The 18,333-nt window shown below is 63.6% G+C and overlaps 1 protein-coding gene across 1 annotated transcript; it reads right to left on the bottom strand.

Moving 5' to 3' along the window:
- Positions 1–325: 325 nt before the first annotated feature.
- LOC108634545 (arf-GAP with dual PH domain-containing protein 1-like) lies at positions 326–15,523 on the bottom strand (the record flags this gene model as incomplete). Its single annotated transcript, XM_018044509.1, is given in 2 exon segments — positions 326–456; positions 15,304–15,523. Coding segments are annotated over 2 exon segments (213 nt in total), but the record flags the coding sequence as incomplete, so codon positions are not given.
- Between the last annotated feature and the right edge of the window lie 2,810 nt (positions 15,524–18,333).

The raw sequence follows: 18,333 nt of genomic DNA, 5'->3' as shown, positions 1-18,333 counted from the left end.
GGGGCGGCCTCGCTAGGGTACGTGTGGACTCTGAGTTGGCACGGAGGCCGGGGTGGGCCCGGGACTCTGTGGGCAGACAGCAGGCCAAGGCCTGGCTCCTGTGACCTTCTGCGACTCTGAGTGAGTTACCCACGACGCCCTGACCACAAGGGGCCCATGTGGGTTCCCGGGGCACCGGGCAGGCGGGGGCCTGCACGGGCTGGGCTGCGGGCTGGGTCTGAGGCTGCCGTGGCAGCGGGCAGGCACCCCCCCGGCCCCCGGCTGGGTCTGAGGCCGCCTGGCAGCGGGCAGGCACCCCCCACCGGCCCCCCCGGCCCTGCCATACCTCCACTTGCACGTCCTCCCAGGTGTCCAGGCGCACGGACTTGACCTTGCTGACGTGGGGGATGTTCCGGTGAATCCCAGAGCAGCTCAGACAGATGAACACCCCCAGGGTGTACGAGGCCCAGTCAGGATCTGCAAGACAAGGCCAGCCGTCGGGGGTCTCCCCTGAGACGGGGGTACTGGACCCCGGCCCACAGGCCTGCACGCCCACCCCCCTTTCTGGGCTTCGCTTCCTTGCTGGAGCCATGCGAGGGGGACAGGACACCAGGTTCTCACAGGGTCTGAGGGCCCCGAGCAGGGGTCCCGGCCACCCCCACAAAGGACCAGCCCCCCGTTGTCCCAGGAACCCCCCGTCACGCTAGCTTCCCGCTGAGGGCCTCAGGGGAGAGACTGGAAGCCGGGAGCCGGGGCTCCGTCCACTCTCAGAGCAGGCGGGACACGGAACAGACAGGTTCAGGAGGAAGACTGCCACGTCTCCACGAGGGCCCTCAACCCGGCCTCTGCAGACTCTCCGCTGGGGGCTGGGGCATGGCCAAACCCCGACCCCTGATAGGGGCCTCTGGCCACTGACAGGCAGCGGCTGCGGGAAGGGGCTCCTGTTGTAGCCAGGGCAGCGGGTTGTCGGGGGGGTACCCAGCCCAGGGACAGGGCCTGGCTCTCTCAGGCCACTGGGAGCCCCGCCCCGGCCTCACCCCTGCACGTCGGCGGGTCCCAAGCAGAGCTGGCGTGGGGGTGGCCTGGACCCAAGGCCTCAGCCAGCTCAGAAGAGCCGTAAGCAGGCCCATCCTCCCCACACCCGCTTCCTGTCCACTGCCCACATCCCCCGACTGCACCCCTGCCTGCGGGGCCCACAGACACCACGTCAGTTCTCTGGGTGGAACCCCAGGGAATTCTCCAGCCAGAGGGTGGCGGCCTGGCCACAGCCCCTGTGCCGCCAGGCCCCACTCAGCTGTGGCCCCCAGGCCTCCATGACCACCCGCTGGCCCCCGGCGGGCGCTGGGAGGCGGGTAACAGGGACATGCCCAAGCCCAAGGCCCCCACCGCGACCCGTGGACAGGACCAGGCTTCCGAGGTCCTGGGTCCCCGGGCGCGTGGGGACCCCAGTGCCAACACAGCGGGCTTGGGGAGGGAGAAGAACACCAGGCCCCCAGCTCCGAGCCTCCCAGGGAGCGGTGGGAGGGAACGCTGCGCGTCAGGGAGCCCCCGATGCCCTCCAGAGCCGGGGCTCCTGACAGAAGAGCCCTGCCCGCGACTGCTGTCCACCGGCTCGTGGGACCGCGGAGAACACGTATCTGCAGAGGCGCTCCCCGCAAGCGTCACCTGGCTGCCACCGAGGACCCAGGAAAGCGCCTGCCCAGGGCCCTGAGCAGGCTACACCCGGGGCCCGGCCCACCCGGCACGGCTACCGTGTCCCCCCCTCCCAGGAGCGCACCCTCTGAGCCAAAGCACGGCCCCCGCAGGGAATGAGGAAGCCAGGATGGAAGGTCAACAGGCCCGGGGGCATGAGGACCAGGCGCACCGGGGCCCTCGCGGGGAGCCCAGGTCCTCTGAGCAGGAACCCTCGTGCGCCGGGGCGGGGACGAGGTGGGGGCCTGGGCACAGGGCAGGGTGAGGGCCACGGCTCCCTCCCGGCACCCCCGCCCCGGCGCCTGCGCCGGCCTCCCTGCGGGACCCGGCCCAGCGGAACTCACAGCCCTGCGGCTCCATCACGCCTGCCCTGGAGTCTCAGGGTGACGGTGGCCACGTCGTCCGCACTCAGAAGGGCTCCCTTCACCCTCCGACAGTCACACCCTGTGTGTGTTGACAGCCCCAGCACCATCCCAAAAGACAGAGAAGCAGGAAGGTTGGGCCTGAGGAGCCGGCGGCTCCCGCGTCCTCCCGGACGGGCATCCAGCGGCCGGGCCTGGAGGAGCATCCGCAGGTGCGTTCCAGCCTACCCCAGACCCTCACACCTACTCGGGACGCAGCTCGGCCGCTGGGGTCCTGGGGTCCACAGCCTCCTCACCCTTGCTGACCACGGCTGGCCACGCTGCGGCCCCGCTGCCAGCCCAGTCCCACAGGAACGAAGCCCAGGGAGGCATAAGCAGGGGCTGAGGTCGCACCACAGCAGGCGGCCAGCCCGGGTCTCCCAGGACCACCTTCCTGGTTCAGAGCAGGCAGGTTCCGGGAGCGTCCACCGGCCGGCGTCCACAGGGGCCCCAGCCCAGCGGCCAGGCCGCGAGGAAGCCTGTCCTCCTCTCGGGGGCAGACGGCTCCTGCCTCCTCCTGCCTGGGGTCCCCCGGCAGCACCGGGGCAGGGAGATGGTTTCGAGTAAGTTGGAGGCAGGGGCCTCTCAGCCGGAAGCCTCCACACTGCAGCCTGTGAGCACGCAGGCTGCCTGCAGAGTGCCCCTCCGTGTGCCCCTCCGTGTGGGTGAAGAGGCACCGGCCGCCCCTGCCCCAGGGCCCGCAGTACGGGCGCTCGAGTCACCCGCTGGCCGGGCGCGTGCCTGCCTGCCCTCTGCCCTGCAAAAGGCTTCAAACCCTCCAGGCGGCAGCAGGGCACCCCTGGAGGGCCCAGAAAGGCTCTCTGACCAAGCGATTTAAGGGAGGGTTCAGACCCTGGGGGGAGAATCCTGGGGGTGACTCTGAACAGCAGTCTAAGGCCTCAGGGATCAGAACAGTGACTGCCCCAGCCGCCTGAAGCTGCCAGAGCAGGAAGTGGGGCCGAGTGCGTGTGCGGCTGTTCAGGGGAGCCGGCACCCTGCAGCACCTCTGGGTATAACTGATGACCACTTCCGGTCCACCTGGGTGTCTGCGCTTCAGTGGATCAGCAAGTCACTTGCCCAGCCCTTCCCTCCCCCGGGAAACAGCCTCTCAGCACAGTCTCCTGGGGGGGCTCAATGCCCACCCTGTGGCCAAAAGCCCCAGGCGGGGGGCGGGGAGACCTTCAGCTCCAGGGGGCCAGCTGTGCCCCGACGCCAGCACCAGGAGACGGCGCGGGAGCTGGGGTGCACGCGTTTGCAAGAGCCTCACCCTGAGCCCAGGGCCCCAGGGCGGGACAGCCGGTCGGGCGCCCCAGCAGAGGGCCCCATGCTGGGCCCAGCTCTGCTCTGGGGGCACGCCCTGGCTGGGCCCCAAGGGTGAGGGGCTGCTGTGCCCCTCTGTGCACTCAGGATGCAGGGACCCCCTTCCTGACGGCCTGGACTCAGCCGCCAGGACCTGTGTCCCCAGCAGAGGCTGTGGGTCAGCAGCTCTGGCCGAGGGCACGGCCTGCGTCAGCAGAGTACAGCGCCCCGTGGCACAGGGGTCGGGGCTGCCCCGCGCTTCTCTGGGCCCCTGCACGGGGCGGGGAGGGGGGCACGGTGACCAGACCCGCCGGCCAGCCAGACTGTGCCCCAGGCCGCCAGCTGCCCACTCACCTCTCCTGCCCTGCAGCTGCCCTGCCCCCCCAGCCACCCTGCCTTCTCCTGGGACACTGCGTGACTCAGCCCCCTGGCTCTTCCAGGGCAGATGAGACACGTCCTGGGGCTGAGGCGGGAGGAGCAGGTGTGCCCCTTGCTGAGCCCGGGGTGGGGGGGCCCCCGGCAAGGCCGCGGGCTGCAGCGGGGAGGGCTGAGCTCTGGGCAGAGGCCCAAGGGGCACCGAGGTGGGGGGCGGGCGCTAGCCTCGGGGTGCACTGCCCACGCCCGTTGCAGGCACCCCCTGCTGAGCCGCCCCCCATGCGCCCAGCGCCTCTGGGGTGTCCACCCTCGCCTCCCACTGGAGCCCGAGCTCTGGGGGGCGCTGCACCCAGCAGACGCTCAGCGCCTGTCTGTGGCCACACCTTCTCTCCTCCCGCCCAGTCCCTGGAGAGGCAAGCAGTGGACCCGGGCCTGGCGTGGCCTCCCCCCCTGGGCCCCGCTCCCTTCTCTCTCGGATCGCTCCCAGCAGCGGCCAGACCCAGTGGTCAGAGCCCCTCTTGGGCCCGAGGGCCTCCTCGCCTCCCAGCTGCGCCTCCGCCGCTCCACCGGGTACCCTCTGAGACCCTGGCCTCCCTGGCGCCAAGCCCAGCCCTCCTGGACCAGGCACCACCGCGGGCCCCCTGCCCACAGCCCCCCGCAGGCTACGCACACCCCACCAGGGGCCCTCCAGCTTCTCATCTGGGCTCTTGGCTCTACGATCTGAGCTCGACGCAGGCGGTGGTCACGCAACCAGGGGACGTTCTAAAGCCGTGAATTCTTCCCTTTCCATGGTCAGCTCTGCCTTGCGTGACTCTCGCCACAGTGAAGGTGAAGGAGAGCGAACGGGGATGCAGCTTCGGCCGGCTCTGCCGCCCCCAGCCCGGCCCTCAGCTCCGGAACCCCCGCGAGCGCCAGGCATGCCCAGTCCATCCGCCGCCAGCGTCCCGGGCGCCTGGACGGCTCCCCCTCTTCCCGCAGCCCCTCCCGGCCCTTCTGCCCGCACCCGAGCTGCCGGCACACCCAGCTCCTCAGGCTTCGACGGTCCCCCCACCACTCAGTCCTTCCGCGCCGCGGGCACCTCTGAGCCCGCGTCCCAGCGCTGGACACGCGGCCTTCTCCACTTCTCCCTGCAACAAGCGAGGCTCGCAGGGGCCCGGCAGGTTCCTGCTTCGGGAGGAGCCGCGCCCCCGTGACCGGGGGACCCTGGCAGCCACGGTACCACCTGTCCACAGGTCACACCGCAGCAACAGCCTCCCCCCGTGAGCGCCCCAGGCCCGGCTGCACCCACACGCCCCCGTCACGGAGGCCGCTCACCCCCACCCGGGGGCCCCGTACTGACCGCCGCCTGGCCAAGGCTCCACGGCCCCCTGTTGCCCAGTGCTGCCCACTCTCACCAAGGCCTGTGCCAGGGCGGCCACGGGCAGGGGAAGCCCAGCCCACAAAGGCTCGCCGGTTAACCTGGGGCCACACACAGGCGGGGGCATCCGGCCCCTCCATCAGAGCTGCCCCCCACGACAAAAGCACCTCGAGCGCTGCCTCCTCTGGGGATCCTGGTCACAGCAGGGGCGGGCCTGCTCCCTCCACGGGGCAGCTCCCACCATCCCGGGCCCCACCAACTGGTGACCCCGAGTTGCCCCTCTGTAACAGTGGGGCCCCCCTCCCTGTGGCCCCTCGAATGCTCTGCTGGCTGGGCCCCCACGAGGACCGCCCAGGGCTCAGTGTCCTCCAGCTCCCCTCCCCCGGGCCCCTGAACACGGCTCAGGCAGCTCCCCACTGAACCCACCCCAGGCCGGCCCTTAGCTGAGGTGACCCCGAGCTCCCCTGCTGTCCCCAGAGCCGCCGCCCACTCCCTGAAGCAGCCTCGACAGGGCCGGGTGGGCAGTGGCTCCAATAGTCCGAAAGCTTGTCCTCCACATTCCAGCAGGCAGCATCTTCCCGACCCCCAGGAAGGAGGGGCTGCCGCGCCCGCGGCCCGTCTGGCCTCTGCACGGGGCCACCTGCCCACCGGCCACCCCCACGAGAGCGCAGAGCTCAAGCGAGGCACAGGGCAAGGTGCCCCAACACTCACACCCAGGCAGGGCAGCGCCGGCTCTGGGGCAGATCCAAGGTCAGCCCCGGCTGACTCCGGCTCTGGGTAGGGCTGCCGTGGGCCAGGTGAGGCTGGCACCCTGCCGGCCACCTCCGGGCCTACACGCTGTCCTGGACAGCCACAGTGGAGGGCCCATCCTGGACAAGATTCCGGGAAGCTGGTGGGGCAGGGAGCACGCGGAGTCTCTCCACCTGGAGCGTCACGGCGCCCGCAGATTCGGAAGACAGAACTGGTCCTGAGCTCCGGAGCCTGCGGGAGCCTGCCAGCTTCGAGGGGCGGTCTGCACGTCTCTGCGTCGGTTCTGCTCAGCTTCAGCTCTGAGCCCACGTGGCTGCCCGCCCCAGAGTCTCCGTGTCCTTAGACTCGAACGGCTGGCGAGACACACAGAGAAACCAGAGCAGGAGCTGCACCTCTGTGCTCAGCAGGGTTCTCGGGACTCTGGCTGGAGGGTCAGGCGAGAAGTGAGAGCCATCCACCTGGCAGAGGAGGAGCGGCGGCAGCACCATCTCGTTCGCCAGCAAAGCGGCCTGGCGCGTGGAAACGCGTAAGGACGCCACCGAAAAGCCACCAAGACTAGTAGATGAATTAAGCAAAGCAGCAAAGGGTTCAAAGTTGACACGCAGGAAACCAGCTGCCGTATAGACGCACGTGTCTATACTCACACACCACATATACACACGGGGCAGTTTCAGCAGGACACCACAAAAGTAACGCCATTCACATTAGCATCGAAAGAGCAAAGTGCTTCAGAATCTTCTTAGCCAAGGAGGAGAAAGACCTGCGCAACGTAACGTTCCTGAAAGAATTTAAAGAAGAAATAAATAAAAGGAAACACATCGTGTGTCCATGGATTGCAAACTTCATACTGTTAAAATGCCAAATTACCCAAAATGATCTAAAAAGTCAATGCGATATTTATCAAAATTCCAAAAAAAATTCTTTTGCAGAAATAGAAAAACCCATCCTAAAATTCATATGCAATCTGAAGGGACCTCCAAAGCTACAGTAATTAAATCACAATCGAAACATACTGGCGTAAAAGTAGGCAGAGACCAACAGAACAGAATTGAGCCCAGAAGCAAACCTCACACATACGGCCAAATTATTTCCTGACAAAGGCGCCGAGATCAGCGGGAAAAGCTGTCTGTTCAAGAAACAGTGCTGGAATGTTGGCTATCACCTGCAGAAGAGAGCTGGACCCTGACTCACATCAGATGCAGAAATCAGCTCTAAACAGACCAGGCGCCTAAGTGTGAGGCCTAAGCCAACAAAGCCCTGAGAAGCAAACACGGGAGGACCTTCGTGACACCAGGTTTGAAAATGCTTTCTTGGACGTGACACCAAAGGGCAAAGGCAAGAAGAGAAAAAACAAGCAAACTGGATTTCATGAAAATTAAAAAAGCTTCTTCTTGGTCATGCCATGTGGCTTTGTGGGATCTTAATTCCCTGACTAGGGCCTGAACCCTGGCCCTCAGCAGTGAGAGCACTCAGTCGTAACCACTGGCCTGCCATGAATTCCCTCATGAAAATATTTTAAATTTTGTGCATCAAAATATACTATCTACCAAGTAAAAAGCGAAACCACAGAAACATAGAAAATATTTTCAAATAACATATCTGATAAGGGGTTAATATCCAGAATATATAGAGAACCCCCAAAACTCAACAACAAAAAAAAACCAACAATCCAATTTCTAAGTGGGCAAAGGATTTAAAAAGACATTTCTCCAAAGAAGATATAGAAATGGCCGGTCAGCACATGAAAAGATCCTCAACGTGATGGATGATTTAAGAAAGTGCAAATCAGGACCACCGCGAGATAGCGTCTCACACCCATGAGGCAGCTGCTGCCCCCAAACCAAAGCCAAAGACGGTGAGGATGGGGAGAGATTCAAGCCCACGTGCGCCGTTGGTGGCGTATGAAATGCTACGCCACTCTGGAAAGCAGCGCAAGATCCCTCACAAGCGGAAAGGGAGAGCTACCCAGCTGGCCCAGCAAGTCCACCTCCGCGAGCACACCCAGAAGGACCGCGAGCAGGCCCTTGAGACGTCTGCTCACCCACGTCGACAGCAGCTTCGTCCACGACAGCTGAGACGTGGACGCTGCCTAAGCGCCCACCGATGGAACAACGCACAACTAAAACGGTCCATCCGTACGGTGGCGTATGATCTGACCTTAAAATGGAGGAAACGGAAGTCTAAAGAAAGCTGGGATAGCCATGCTTAGGAAAAAATACTCAGAAAAAAAAGACTTTGAGACAAGTATTGCAATGAGAGACAAAGAAGGGCGTTCCATAAAGAGATCAGCCCAGCAAGGCAGCGTGAGTATTCACAAATGTTTAGGCACTCAAAGCAGATGGCTGGACGGCATCATCGACTCGATGGACATGAGTTTGAGGAGCTCCGGGAGCTGGTGATGGACAGGGAGGCCTGGCGCGCTGCCGTCCACGGGGTCGCAAAGAGTCGGACACGACTGAGCAGCTGAACTGAACTGAGGTACCCAACACAGGAGCACCCCAAAATGTAAAGCAAGTGTCAACAGACGTAAAAGGGGAAAAAGACAGCAACACAGCGGGGGGGGGGGGGCGCTAAGACCCACGCTCACCAGTGGTCGGACTGTCCAGACAGAAAACCAAGCAGGAAGCTCTGGCTTTGGACAACACACGTAGGAAATTCCATGCAGAAGCCACAGAGAGCACACATCCTCCCCGAGTGCACTCGGGCACCCCCAGGATCAGTCGCACGTTAGGCCAGAAAACAGGGCTAACCTGAGAAGGCCGAAATCGCACCGAGTGTCTTTTCTAACCACAGCAGTATGACACTGGAAGTCAAGAAACTGGACAACTTGGAAGAAACTGATTATTTCCTAGAAACATGCAACCTGCCGAGACCGAATCACGAAGAAACAGCAAATCTGAACAGGCCAGTAACTAGCCAGGATACTGAGTTCATAATCAAAAACCTCCCAGCAACCCAGAGTGCAAGACAGACAGCCTCACTGGTGAATTCTTCCAAACATTTAAAAAATAATTAATACTAGTCCTTCTCAAAGTCTTCCAGAAACAGGAGGGAACACTTTGAAACTCACGGTACAAGGCCAGCATTACCCTGATACCAAAATCAGATAGATACCTGGTTTTCTGTATAAAGATACACAAAAAGGAAATCACAGGCCAATATCCCTGATACAAAATCCTCAACAAACTGTTATCAAACTGAATTCAACAATGCATTAGAAGGATCATATACCATCATCAGCTGAGATTTATTCTAGGGATGCAAGTTCAGTTCAGTTCAGTCACTCAGCCGTGTCTGACTTTTTGCGACCCCATGGACTGCAACACACCAGGCTTCCCTGTCCGTCACCAACTCCCAGAGCTTGCTAAAACTCATGCCCATTGCGTAGGTGATGCCATCCAGCCATCTCCTCCTCTGTCGTCCCCTTCTCCTCCTGCCTTCAACCTTCCCAGGGTCTGTTCCAGTGAGTCAGCTCTTCACATCAGGTGGCCAAAGTATTGGAGTTTCAGCTTCAGCATCAGTCCTTCCAATGAACATTCAGGACTTATCTCCTTTAGGATGGACTGGTTGGATCTCCTTGTAGTCCAAGGGACTCTCAAGAGTCTTCTCCAACCAGAGTTCAAAAGCATCAATTCTTCATCACTCAGCCTTCTTTATAGTCCAACTCTCACCAGGGATGCAAGGACGGTTCAATATTCCCAAATCAATCAATGGTGGTGGGTTAGCCGCTGAGTCGTGTCTGACTCTTTGAGACCCCGTGGGCTGTATCCCGCCAGGCTCCTCTGTCCGTGGGATTTTCCAGGCAAGAATACTGGGGTGGGTTAGCCACTTCAGCCTCCGGGCATCTTCCCAACCCAGGGATCGGACACGAGCCTCCTCTGTCAGCTGCGCGGCAGGCGGATCCCCGACTGAGCCGCCAGGGGAGCAACAGAGTCCGTGCGGTCCGCCAGACGCAGAGAAGAAGCCACGGCCCTCCCGACAGACGCAGAAGACGCACTTGACAAGATTCAGTGCCCATCTATGAAAAAGCTCTCAGGAAAGCGAGCAGAGCGTCAAGCCTCCCGACAGCATAGTCAGCAGAGAACAGCGGAAAGCCCTTCCTCCAAGACCAGGAACAAGTCAAGGGTGCCCAGGCTCGCCACTGTTATTCAACAAAGTGTTGGAACGCTTAGCCAGAGCAAACAGGCGAGAAAAAGAAATAAATGGAACCCAAGCAAGAAAGGAGAAAGCAAGGCTGTCGCTGTTTGCAGACGACAATGGGTGATACGCGGAAAGCCAAGCCTCCATGGAGAGGCTGTCAGAACTATTCCACGACTTCAGCAAAGCTGCAGGACAGAAATCAGTGTACATCAATTTACTGTGTTTCTTTACACTAGACACCAACACACACAAATGATCAGAGGCTCCCCTAGCAGCTCAGCAGCAAAGACTCCACCTGCCAAGACAGGGGGACACAAGTCCAAGCCCCAACCCGGGAAGACCCCGCGCGCTGTGCAGGGGCCAGCCTGCGCCCCGGCCACTGAGTCTGTGCTGTAGAGCCCAGGAGCCGCCGCCGCTGAAGGCCAAGTGCCCCGGAGTCTGCTCTGCAGCAAGAGACGCCCACACACCGCAGCTCGACACAGAGCCCGCGCGGCAGCAAGCGCCCGGCACGGCCCAAAACAAAGCCACACAAATAAAAATATCAGAGAGAGAAAGTAAGATAACGGCACATTTACAGTTGCATCAAAGAGAATAACACACCTAGGGACAGGTTTGGAGAAGGCGATGGCACCCACTCCAGAGCTCTCGCTTGGAGAATCCCATGGACGGAGGAGCCTGGCGGGCTGCCGTCTATGGGGTCGGACACGACTGAAGCGACTCAGCAGGGACAGGTTTAGGCAAGGGGATGAAGGACACATATGCTGAAAGCTGCAAGGCACAGAAGCCAGAGACCGGAGACACGGGCGGACGGAGACGCGCCGCGCTCACGCATAGGGACAGCTGACATCAGAACGGCCACACTCCCCAAAGCCATCCGCAGTGTCAAAGTAGGTATCTGCAGAGACCCCTGTCAAGATTCCAGTGGCACCACAAAACAAACCATCCTAACGTGTTTATGAACCTCGAAGTCCAGACAGCCAAAGCGAGCTCTAAAAAGAGGAACAAAGCGGGCGGCATCACAGTTCCCGATTTCAAACGACGTTACAAGCTATCGTGATCGAGAAAGCGCGCAAAAAAGGATAGCATTAGCATTAAAGCAGACGTGCGCATCAAGACGCACGCAACAGAACAGGCAGCTTAGCGATCAGCCCACACCTCTGTGGTCAGTTAATTTACAACGAAGGAACCAAGACTATACAAAGGGAATCGGACAGTGTTTTCAATAAACAGGGAAACTGGACCTCCATGTGCAAAAGAATGAACTGGGACCACTGTCTTACAAAAAATCAGCTCAGAATGGACTAAAGACTTGAGTGCAAGGCCGGGAGCTGCGGAGCTCCCGGAGGAGCACAGGCAGCGAGCTCCCTGACGCCAGTCCTGGCGATGAGTCTGGGCTCTGACCCCAAAAGCAAAAGCAGAGAAGCAAAAATGAACAAGTGGGGCTAAAGACTCCTGCACAGCAAGACCACCAGCAGAATAAAGAGGCGATCCACGGGAGAAAGCATCTGTAAATCGTGTCCCTAACAACGGGCCTAAAGACATCCAAAATCACACGAACTCACGCGATAGCAAACCAACAAAAGACTCAACACTTCAGTTAAAAAGTGGGCACAGCCTCTGAGGAGACATCGTCCCAAAGAAGAGATGCCGATGCCGGGTGCGTGGAGAGACGCTCACACCACGAACCACCAGGCAAACGCAGATCAGCTCCACAGTGAGGTGTCAGCTCACACCCATGAGAAGAGCCATCAAGAAAAAGACGGAAAACAAGAAGCCTGCAAAGACGAGGATGCAACGGTGGCGGTGGATATAAGGATACATCTGGGCGAATGCAGGCAGAAGAGAGTACGGAGGTTCCTCAGAAAGTTACAATAGGACTTCCGCACAATCTAGTAATTTCACTTCCAGATATTTCACTGAGGGAAACGAAAATGAATTCATAAAGATATCTGTATCCCCGTGTTTACCACACACCGTCTACCACGGTGAAGCTATGGATGGCTGGATAAAGACGGGTCACACACGGATACTGTTCAGCCGTCAAAAAGGAGGCCTTGCCATTCGTGACCACGTGGATGGATCCTGAGGGCGTTACGCTGAGTGAAATAAACCAGACAGAAAGACAAATGCTGTATTAACACGTGCAATCTAAGAAGCAAAACCCCAAACCCCACACTCAGAGAGAGAACAGGTTGTCAGAGGTGGGGCTGGGTGAAGAGGGGTCAGAAAGTACCAACTTCCAGTTACAGAATCAACGAGGCCTGCGGACGGAATGCCCAGCGTGCTGACTGGGGCCGACAGCGCGGCAGCAGACACCCGGGAGTTGCTGAGAGCAGGTCTGAAAGGCGCTCGCCACGAGCAAGAGACGCTGTGTGAGGGGCGCTAGCTAGACTTCTTGCGGTGGCCGTTTCTCAGGACGCACAGGCATCGAATCACTGTGTTCACACCTGAGACCAGTACGATGTCGCAGCCAACGACATCACGACTGTTTAAAGAAGGCGGGCAACTGTGACGCCAGACTCAGCAGGATAAACGCTGAGGATGTTTTGCTCAGAGAAATGCATCAGACGCAGGACAGAGCCTGTGCGATCCTGCTCGTCTGGGTCGAGCCCACAGATGGCCAGGGAAGGCTGCGGGCTGGGGAGAGGAGGGAGGCAGTGTCTAACTGAACAGGCCTCTGTTGCAAGACGGAAAGAGCTCGAGAGACAGACTGAGACGGACGGTGGGGACGGCTGCGCCACGTGGATGCACTTAACGCCGCCGAGCACCCAGTGACAGGGTGACTCTGCGCGTACTTCCCCACAATGAAAAAAATAGCGACCTAAAGCCCCAGCGGGCTGCGGCTCCAGGGGGCGGGGACCATCTGCCCAGCCCACTCCTCAGCAGCCCCCTGCCAGCCACGCTCTCAGGGGACCCTCTCCCAAATCAAGCCACGATGCGGAGCCCCTCCCAGCCTGGGCGCTCCTGCCCTGCTTCACAGCAACGTCTGAAAAGTCACCTCTGCCTTGAAGCCCCCTGGGGTGGAGCACAGACCTCCTGTTCTGAGATCGGGCAAGCAGACGCTCCAGTCCCAGCTGAGGGATGAGGCCTGGCCCCCAGCCGGGTCTCCACACCACCGTCCCACCACCCGCACTCCCAGAAAGCGCTCCTTGACAAGCCCAGACCTCCCCAGTCATAACTGGTTTCACCTGGCGGTCCAGGTGACAGGCATCAAAGCCCCACAGGAGGGCCACCCACACCTCAGCCCGTGGAGGCCTCGCCCTTTCTGCCTTTCGGAAGCCAGACGGTCACCTGGTGGGTGACCAACAAGGCGGGTAACCCAGAGGGAAGAAGTGCAGCCCCCCCACCTCTGGGACGGAGACCCCCCGTGCAGGCCTGCAGTGAGAAGCACCTCCAGGAGCCTCAGACCAGGCCCCATGTTCAAGGGCAGCAGCGCCCACAGTCTAGGGTCTAGGGGCTGCAACCACCCCCAGACGGCCTCCCTGCCAGCAGCCCTCATGTGGCGACCTGCCCAAATCTATCCCCACAGCCCCACACCTGGTGGTTGGGGGGCCAGGGCCCTGGGGACCCCCAGCCCCAAGGCGCCGCTCCGGGTGGGCTGCGGTGGAGACACGGCAGGCGTGACACAGGTCAGGGGGCCGGGCACCCGGACAGCGGTCACCCCTGAGGCCCCACGCCCACGGAGTCAGCTGCAGGTCTCCAGGCCTCGGTGTCCCCAGCTGTGAAACAGGGGCCCAGGTTCTGGCTGCTCCTCAGGCTGCCAAACAGACGAGGCAAGGGTCTGAGGCCCTGGAGCGAGTCTGAAGGGCAGGGGTGTGGCCCAGCACCAGGCAGTGGCTCTCCTGAGCGCCTGTGCCCTCGGGGCAGGGGCGGAGTGCCCCTGGCCGAGTGGGTGTGTGGGCGGGTGCGGGGGCTGCAGGACCACCACACCAAGGAGGCCCCCTCTCCCTCCTGCCAGGGAGGCTCGGTGTCCCAAGAAGCTTCTCTGGGCAGGCTGGCCCCATGGCCCGGCCCCTCAGACCAGGCCTGGCAGGAGACGGTGCGGGCTGCCTTCCTCCCCAGACCACTCCCTGGCACGGCTCGCCCTCCTGACAAGTGGAAACACAGGCCCGGGAGACAGAGGTAGGGGTGGCCAGGCGGGCAGCGGCAGCAGGCGGCGGCGACGCAGGCTCCGTGCACAGCCACAGGCCCTGGGCAGCCGGCTCGGAGGGAGGCCGTGGGGAAGGCCCTCAGCCCACCCGCCTCCAGGGAAGCCTGCCACTGCTCCCCCTCGGGGCGCTCCAGCAGATTCCCGGCACCTGGAGGCGGCGGCAGCCGGGAGGAGATCCCTCCCAGCCCAGTGCGCGAGCCGCGGCCGGGAGCCGGGCGGTGGGTCCTGCTTGGCCGACGTCCACAGTCCGTGTCCCCACCGTCCCTCTCTGGGGGCTCTGCCACTCCATGCTGTTCGGCTTGCTCTGAGGGGCTCAGGCTAGGCGCCCCCAGGAGCACCCAGTGTGTCCCTGCAGGCCGGAGGGCAGCCCGGCTGCTGGGGGCTGTTCCTGCCTCACCCCCCACTGCAGCACCACCCGCCCGGGGCGGCCAGCTCCCTAGCAGGGTCCCCGGGGCCTGAGAGCAAAGCCTTTTCTCTTCCTGCCGATCCCTGAACGCTAGCCCCAGGGCTCCGGCGACTAGGAAATCACCCCAGCGCAGGCACCACCCAGGAGCGAAGTCCAGGAGACGCCCGCCGGGAGACTGCACCTGCCCAGGGCCCCACCTGAACTGGCCACTGGCCAGGGCAGCGAGGCTTGGGGGAGAGGGGCCCCGCGACCCCTTTCCCAGCGGGCCCACGTGGCCGCGGCAGGTGCTTCCTCCCCCGCTCCCAGCGCAGGGCCGGGGGGCGGCTGCAGACGGGCCATGACGTCACCGCAGGTGGGGGCGCCGGCGGACCCTCCATCCCCGCGGAGGAGCCGCGGCCCCGCTCACCCATCCCCTCCCTGCTGCCGGGCTCCCGCCGGGATTTCCTCTTTCTTTGCGGAGCCCCGGGTTTCGCAAGGCGGTGGCTGCCGGCGGGTGACAAGACACGCAGCCTGGGGGAGGGGAGGCGGCGACAGAGCCGGGGGGGGCCGGGGGCTGGCGGGATCCGGGCCCGCGCCCCACCCGAGCGGGAGCCGGGCTCCGCGGCCCGCGCCCCCCAGCCCTGCCGGCGCCGCAGCAGCCCTCCCCGGCCCGGGGCTGGCATCCAGGCCGGCACCCGGCCCGGGCCGCAGCCGCCCGGGCCCGCACCCACGCGGGCCCACAGCACCCCGGCGCGCCCGGCCGGCCCGCACCTACCCGGGGCGCCGCAGTCGGCGCAGCGCGCGTTCCCCGGCCGCTGCAGCAGCTCGAGCACGGCCTTCCGCCGCTCCTCGGCCATGGCCGCGCCGCCGGGTGGGGAGCGCCCGCCCCGCCGCACTAGGGCCCCACGCAGGCCGCCCGCCGCCGCCGCCTCTGCGCCATCCCGGGCAGCTCAGCCCGCGCGCCGGTTCCGCATTCCTGCCGCCCGCCCGGCCCCGCCGCCGCCGCCGCCGCTCTCCTCGCCGCCGCGGCCGCCGAGCGTGTGCCGGCGCGGGGCCCGGGGCGCACGGCGCGCTCTGGCCGGCGCGGCCCGCGGGCGGCCCCCAGCGGCGCGGGCGGAAGGGCGGGCGGACGGCCTCCTCCCGCGCCGGGCCCGACGCCCCAGCCCGCGCTCCCAGGACCCGCCCAGGGGCCCTCAGGGGCGGTCTGCGGGCCGCCGCCCACCCTATCCCCGTGCAGAGGGCACACCTGCCCGGGCAAGGTGCCAGCAGCCACGGTGGGGGTGGGGCCATCCCTGGTTACTCGCCCCTACAGCGCCTGGACACCTACTGTGCCCCGGGGCGGTGGGCCAGGCCCAGCGGGCAAGCAGGGGATGCTTGCTGGAAGGGTGCGTGCGCGGCCCTGAGGACCACCTCCCCGTCCTCGGCGGAGAGGCCGGCGGCTGACAAGCCCCAGTGCGGTGGGCGCTCAGGCCACAGAAGGGCCCCACTCTGCACCCCGCGGGGACAGGCGGGGCAGGGCGTGGGGGGAGAAGGGTGCTCTGGATAAAGCCTTCTGAGTCAGGAGGCCAGCACCCAGATGCCAGGACAGCATGGGGGAGGGGAGGGGACGGGCCCCTGTTTGTTCAGACTCTTTCCGTTTTCTTCTTAAATTATGAGGGCGGTGATGCAGCTGGTCAGAGACAAACGGCAGACAAACCCCACAGCCTCCCCACCACCCCCAGCCCCGGCGACGGGGCCAGCCGTTGTCGACAACTGCTAGCATTCTTCCAGAACGCCCCTCGCCGGGCAGTCCGCGGGGAGGGGCGGTGCTGTCAGTGCCTTCCGTCTGCCAGGGTCTCTGCTGGATGCTGTGCCGGAGTCCCGGGGGGCCCACAACCAGGAGAGCGCCTCCAGGACAAGGGGAAGGGCCTCTGGCCGGGGGCGGACCTGCCACCTCGCCCTCCACGGAGGCGGCATGGGCACTGCCCACCGAGGCCTGCTCTGGCCAACACCGGGGCGCGGTGCTCCCAGAGCCCTGAGGGTCCCCACTGGGCGTGAGCCTCTAAACCACAGGTCCTGCATCACCGCGTGCTTGAACTGGCCCCCCTCTCCCTCATCAGATGGCGCCCTTCCAGGAGGGATGGCTGGTGTCCTCGTCTCCGGGTCCCCATGCCAGGGTCAGTACCTGCCGCAGAGCAGAGTGGGGGGTGGCGCTTCACGAAGACAAACTGGCGTCAGTCAGAATAGCAACTACCTCACCTAGTGGCGGCTCAGATGGTAAAGAGTCCACCTGCAACGCAGGAGACCCCGGTTCAACCCCTGGGTGGGGAAGATCTGGAAAAGGGAACAGCAACCCACTCCAGTATTCTGGCCTGGAGAATCCCCTAGCCAGAGGAGCCTGGTGGGCTACAGTCAGTGCGGGCACAGAGAGTCGGACACGACTGAATGACTTCACTGACACTTACCCGACATCAGGCATTAGGTCAAACCCCTTCCCACTGAATCCCCATTTTACAGATGCTGAAAACAGAGGCATGGAGCTGTTCAGTCACACCCAAGGCCACACGTGGCTTCTAGGTGGAACGACTGGGATGAACACACAGCTGGGGGGAAAGAGCTGAGCCCCCCACCCCAGCAGTAGGGTTGCTGAGGGCCGAGGAGGGATGGGTGGGGGCAGGAAGACAGGGGCTCGTAGCAAGGAGGCGCAGGCGGGCGAGCGCGCAGCCGCGGCCTGTCTGCAGCGGGTCCTTCGCCTTCTGTCTTCCCATCCGACTATGGGGGTGATGACACGGTCCAGGGAGGCGGATTCAAGGATAGAGGTCTGGACGTGAGATCCTTAAAGAGACAGGCAGGACGGACCTCTGCAGCCCCTGACCGGGCTCCCAGGCCACGGGGAAGCACGGGGTGCACTGGGCTGATGTGGGGCTCCCAGGGCGCAGGACACACGCAGCCCCGGGCGGGCCATGCCCAACAGGCCCTTGCCCAGGCTCCGGGGGGTTGTCAGAGGGGCTGGAGGCCAGCGCCCGGCCCCTGTGCTGAGGGGGCAGGAGCAAGGAGCAAGGGGAGTGACCACACTGTCTGCTTTGGGAGGGGGCACCTGAGTGTGACCAGGAGCCAGTCCTGCCCGCCGAGGTGTGGGGGACACACTGACAGGAAAATGCCTGGGACTCAGAGCCTTGCAGCCTGAGGATGGCTTTGAGGATTGAGGAGGGCGCCCAAGCGCCCGGGAAACCTGGGGAGGGGTCCTCCTGAGGGCTGGAGACAGAGTCTGGGGCAGTCGATGGCATGGAGGCCGTGGCGGGACCCCCAGCAGGGCCGGGTAGAGGGGGACCGGGCAGGAGGTGGGGGAGTCACGAGGATGGGGCGGAGGGCAAGGGAGGGGAGGGCCCAAGAGGCAGGACCTGAGCCCCAGGGGCTGCAGGGCGACGGGTACAGGCACAGACACAGCTGGCAGGAGGCGGCGCCGGGGCTGAAGCGGGCGCCCCACGGGATGCCGGCCACCAGCCCCTGGCAGCGGTGCCCAGGCTCCTGAGGGACTTCTGCAAGGCAGAGGGGTTGGCACTCCAGCCTGGGTGGGGCAGGGTACCCAGAAGGGGACTGCGGGGCGGCCAGGCCCTCGACAGCACCCTCAGCGCGCCTGTTCTGTGCAGAGCCCTGAGCAGCGGGGATCCGTCTACCAAGGGGAGAAAACGGGGAGCCCCAGGCTGTATCCACCGCCCCCACCAGCATCCCTGCCTAAGACCTGGGTTTGGGGTGCGTGGGGGAGGGAAAGTGGACACTGCCCTCCAGCCTTTCCTGGCCTCGTCGTGGCTGGGGCTGAGCAACC

Source organism: Capra hircus, unplaced genomic scaffold (genome assembly GCF_001704415.2).
Source record: "Capra hircus breed San Clemente unplaced genomic scaffold, ASM170441v1, whole genome shotgun sequence".
NCBI classification, from domain to species: Eukaryota; Metazoa; Chordata; class Mammalia; order Artiodactyla; family Bovidae; genus Capra; species Capra hircus.
The sequence above is the reverse complement of the archived record's forward strand: the minus strand, read 5'-3'. Positions and strand labels throughout refer to the sequence as shown.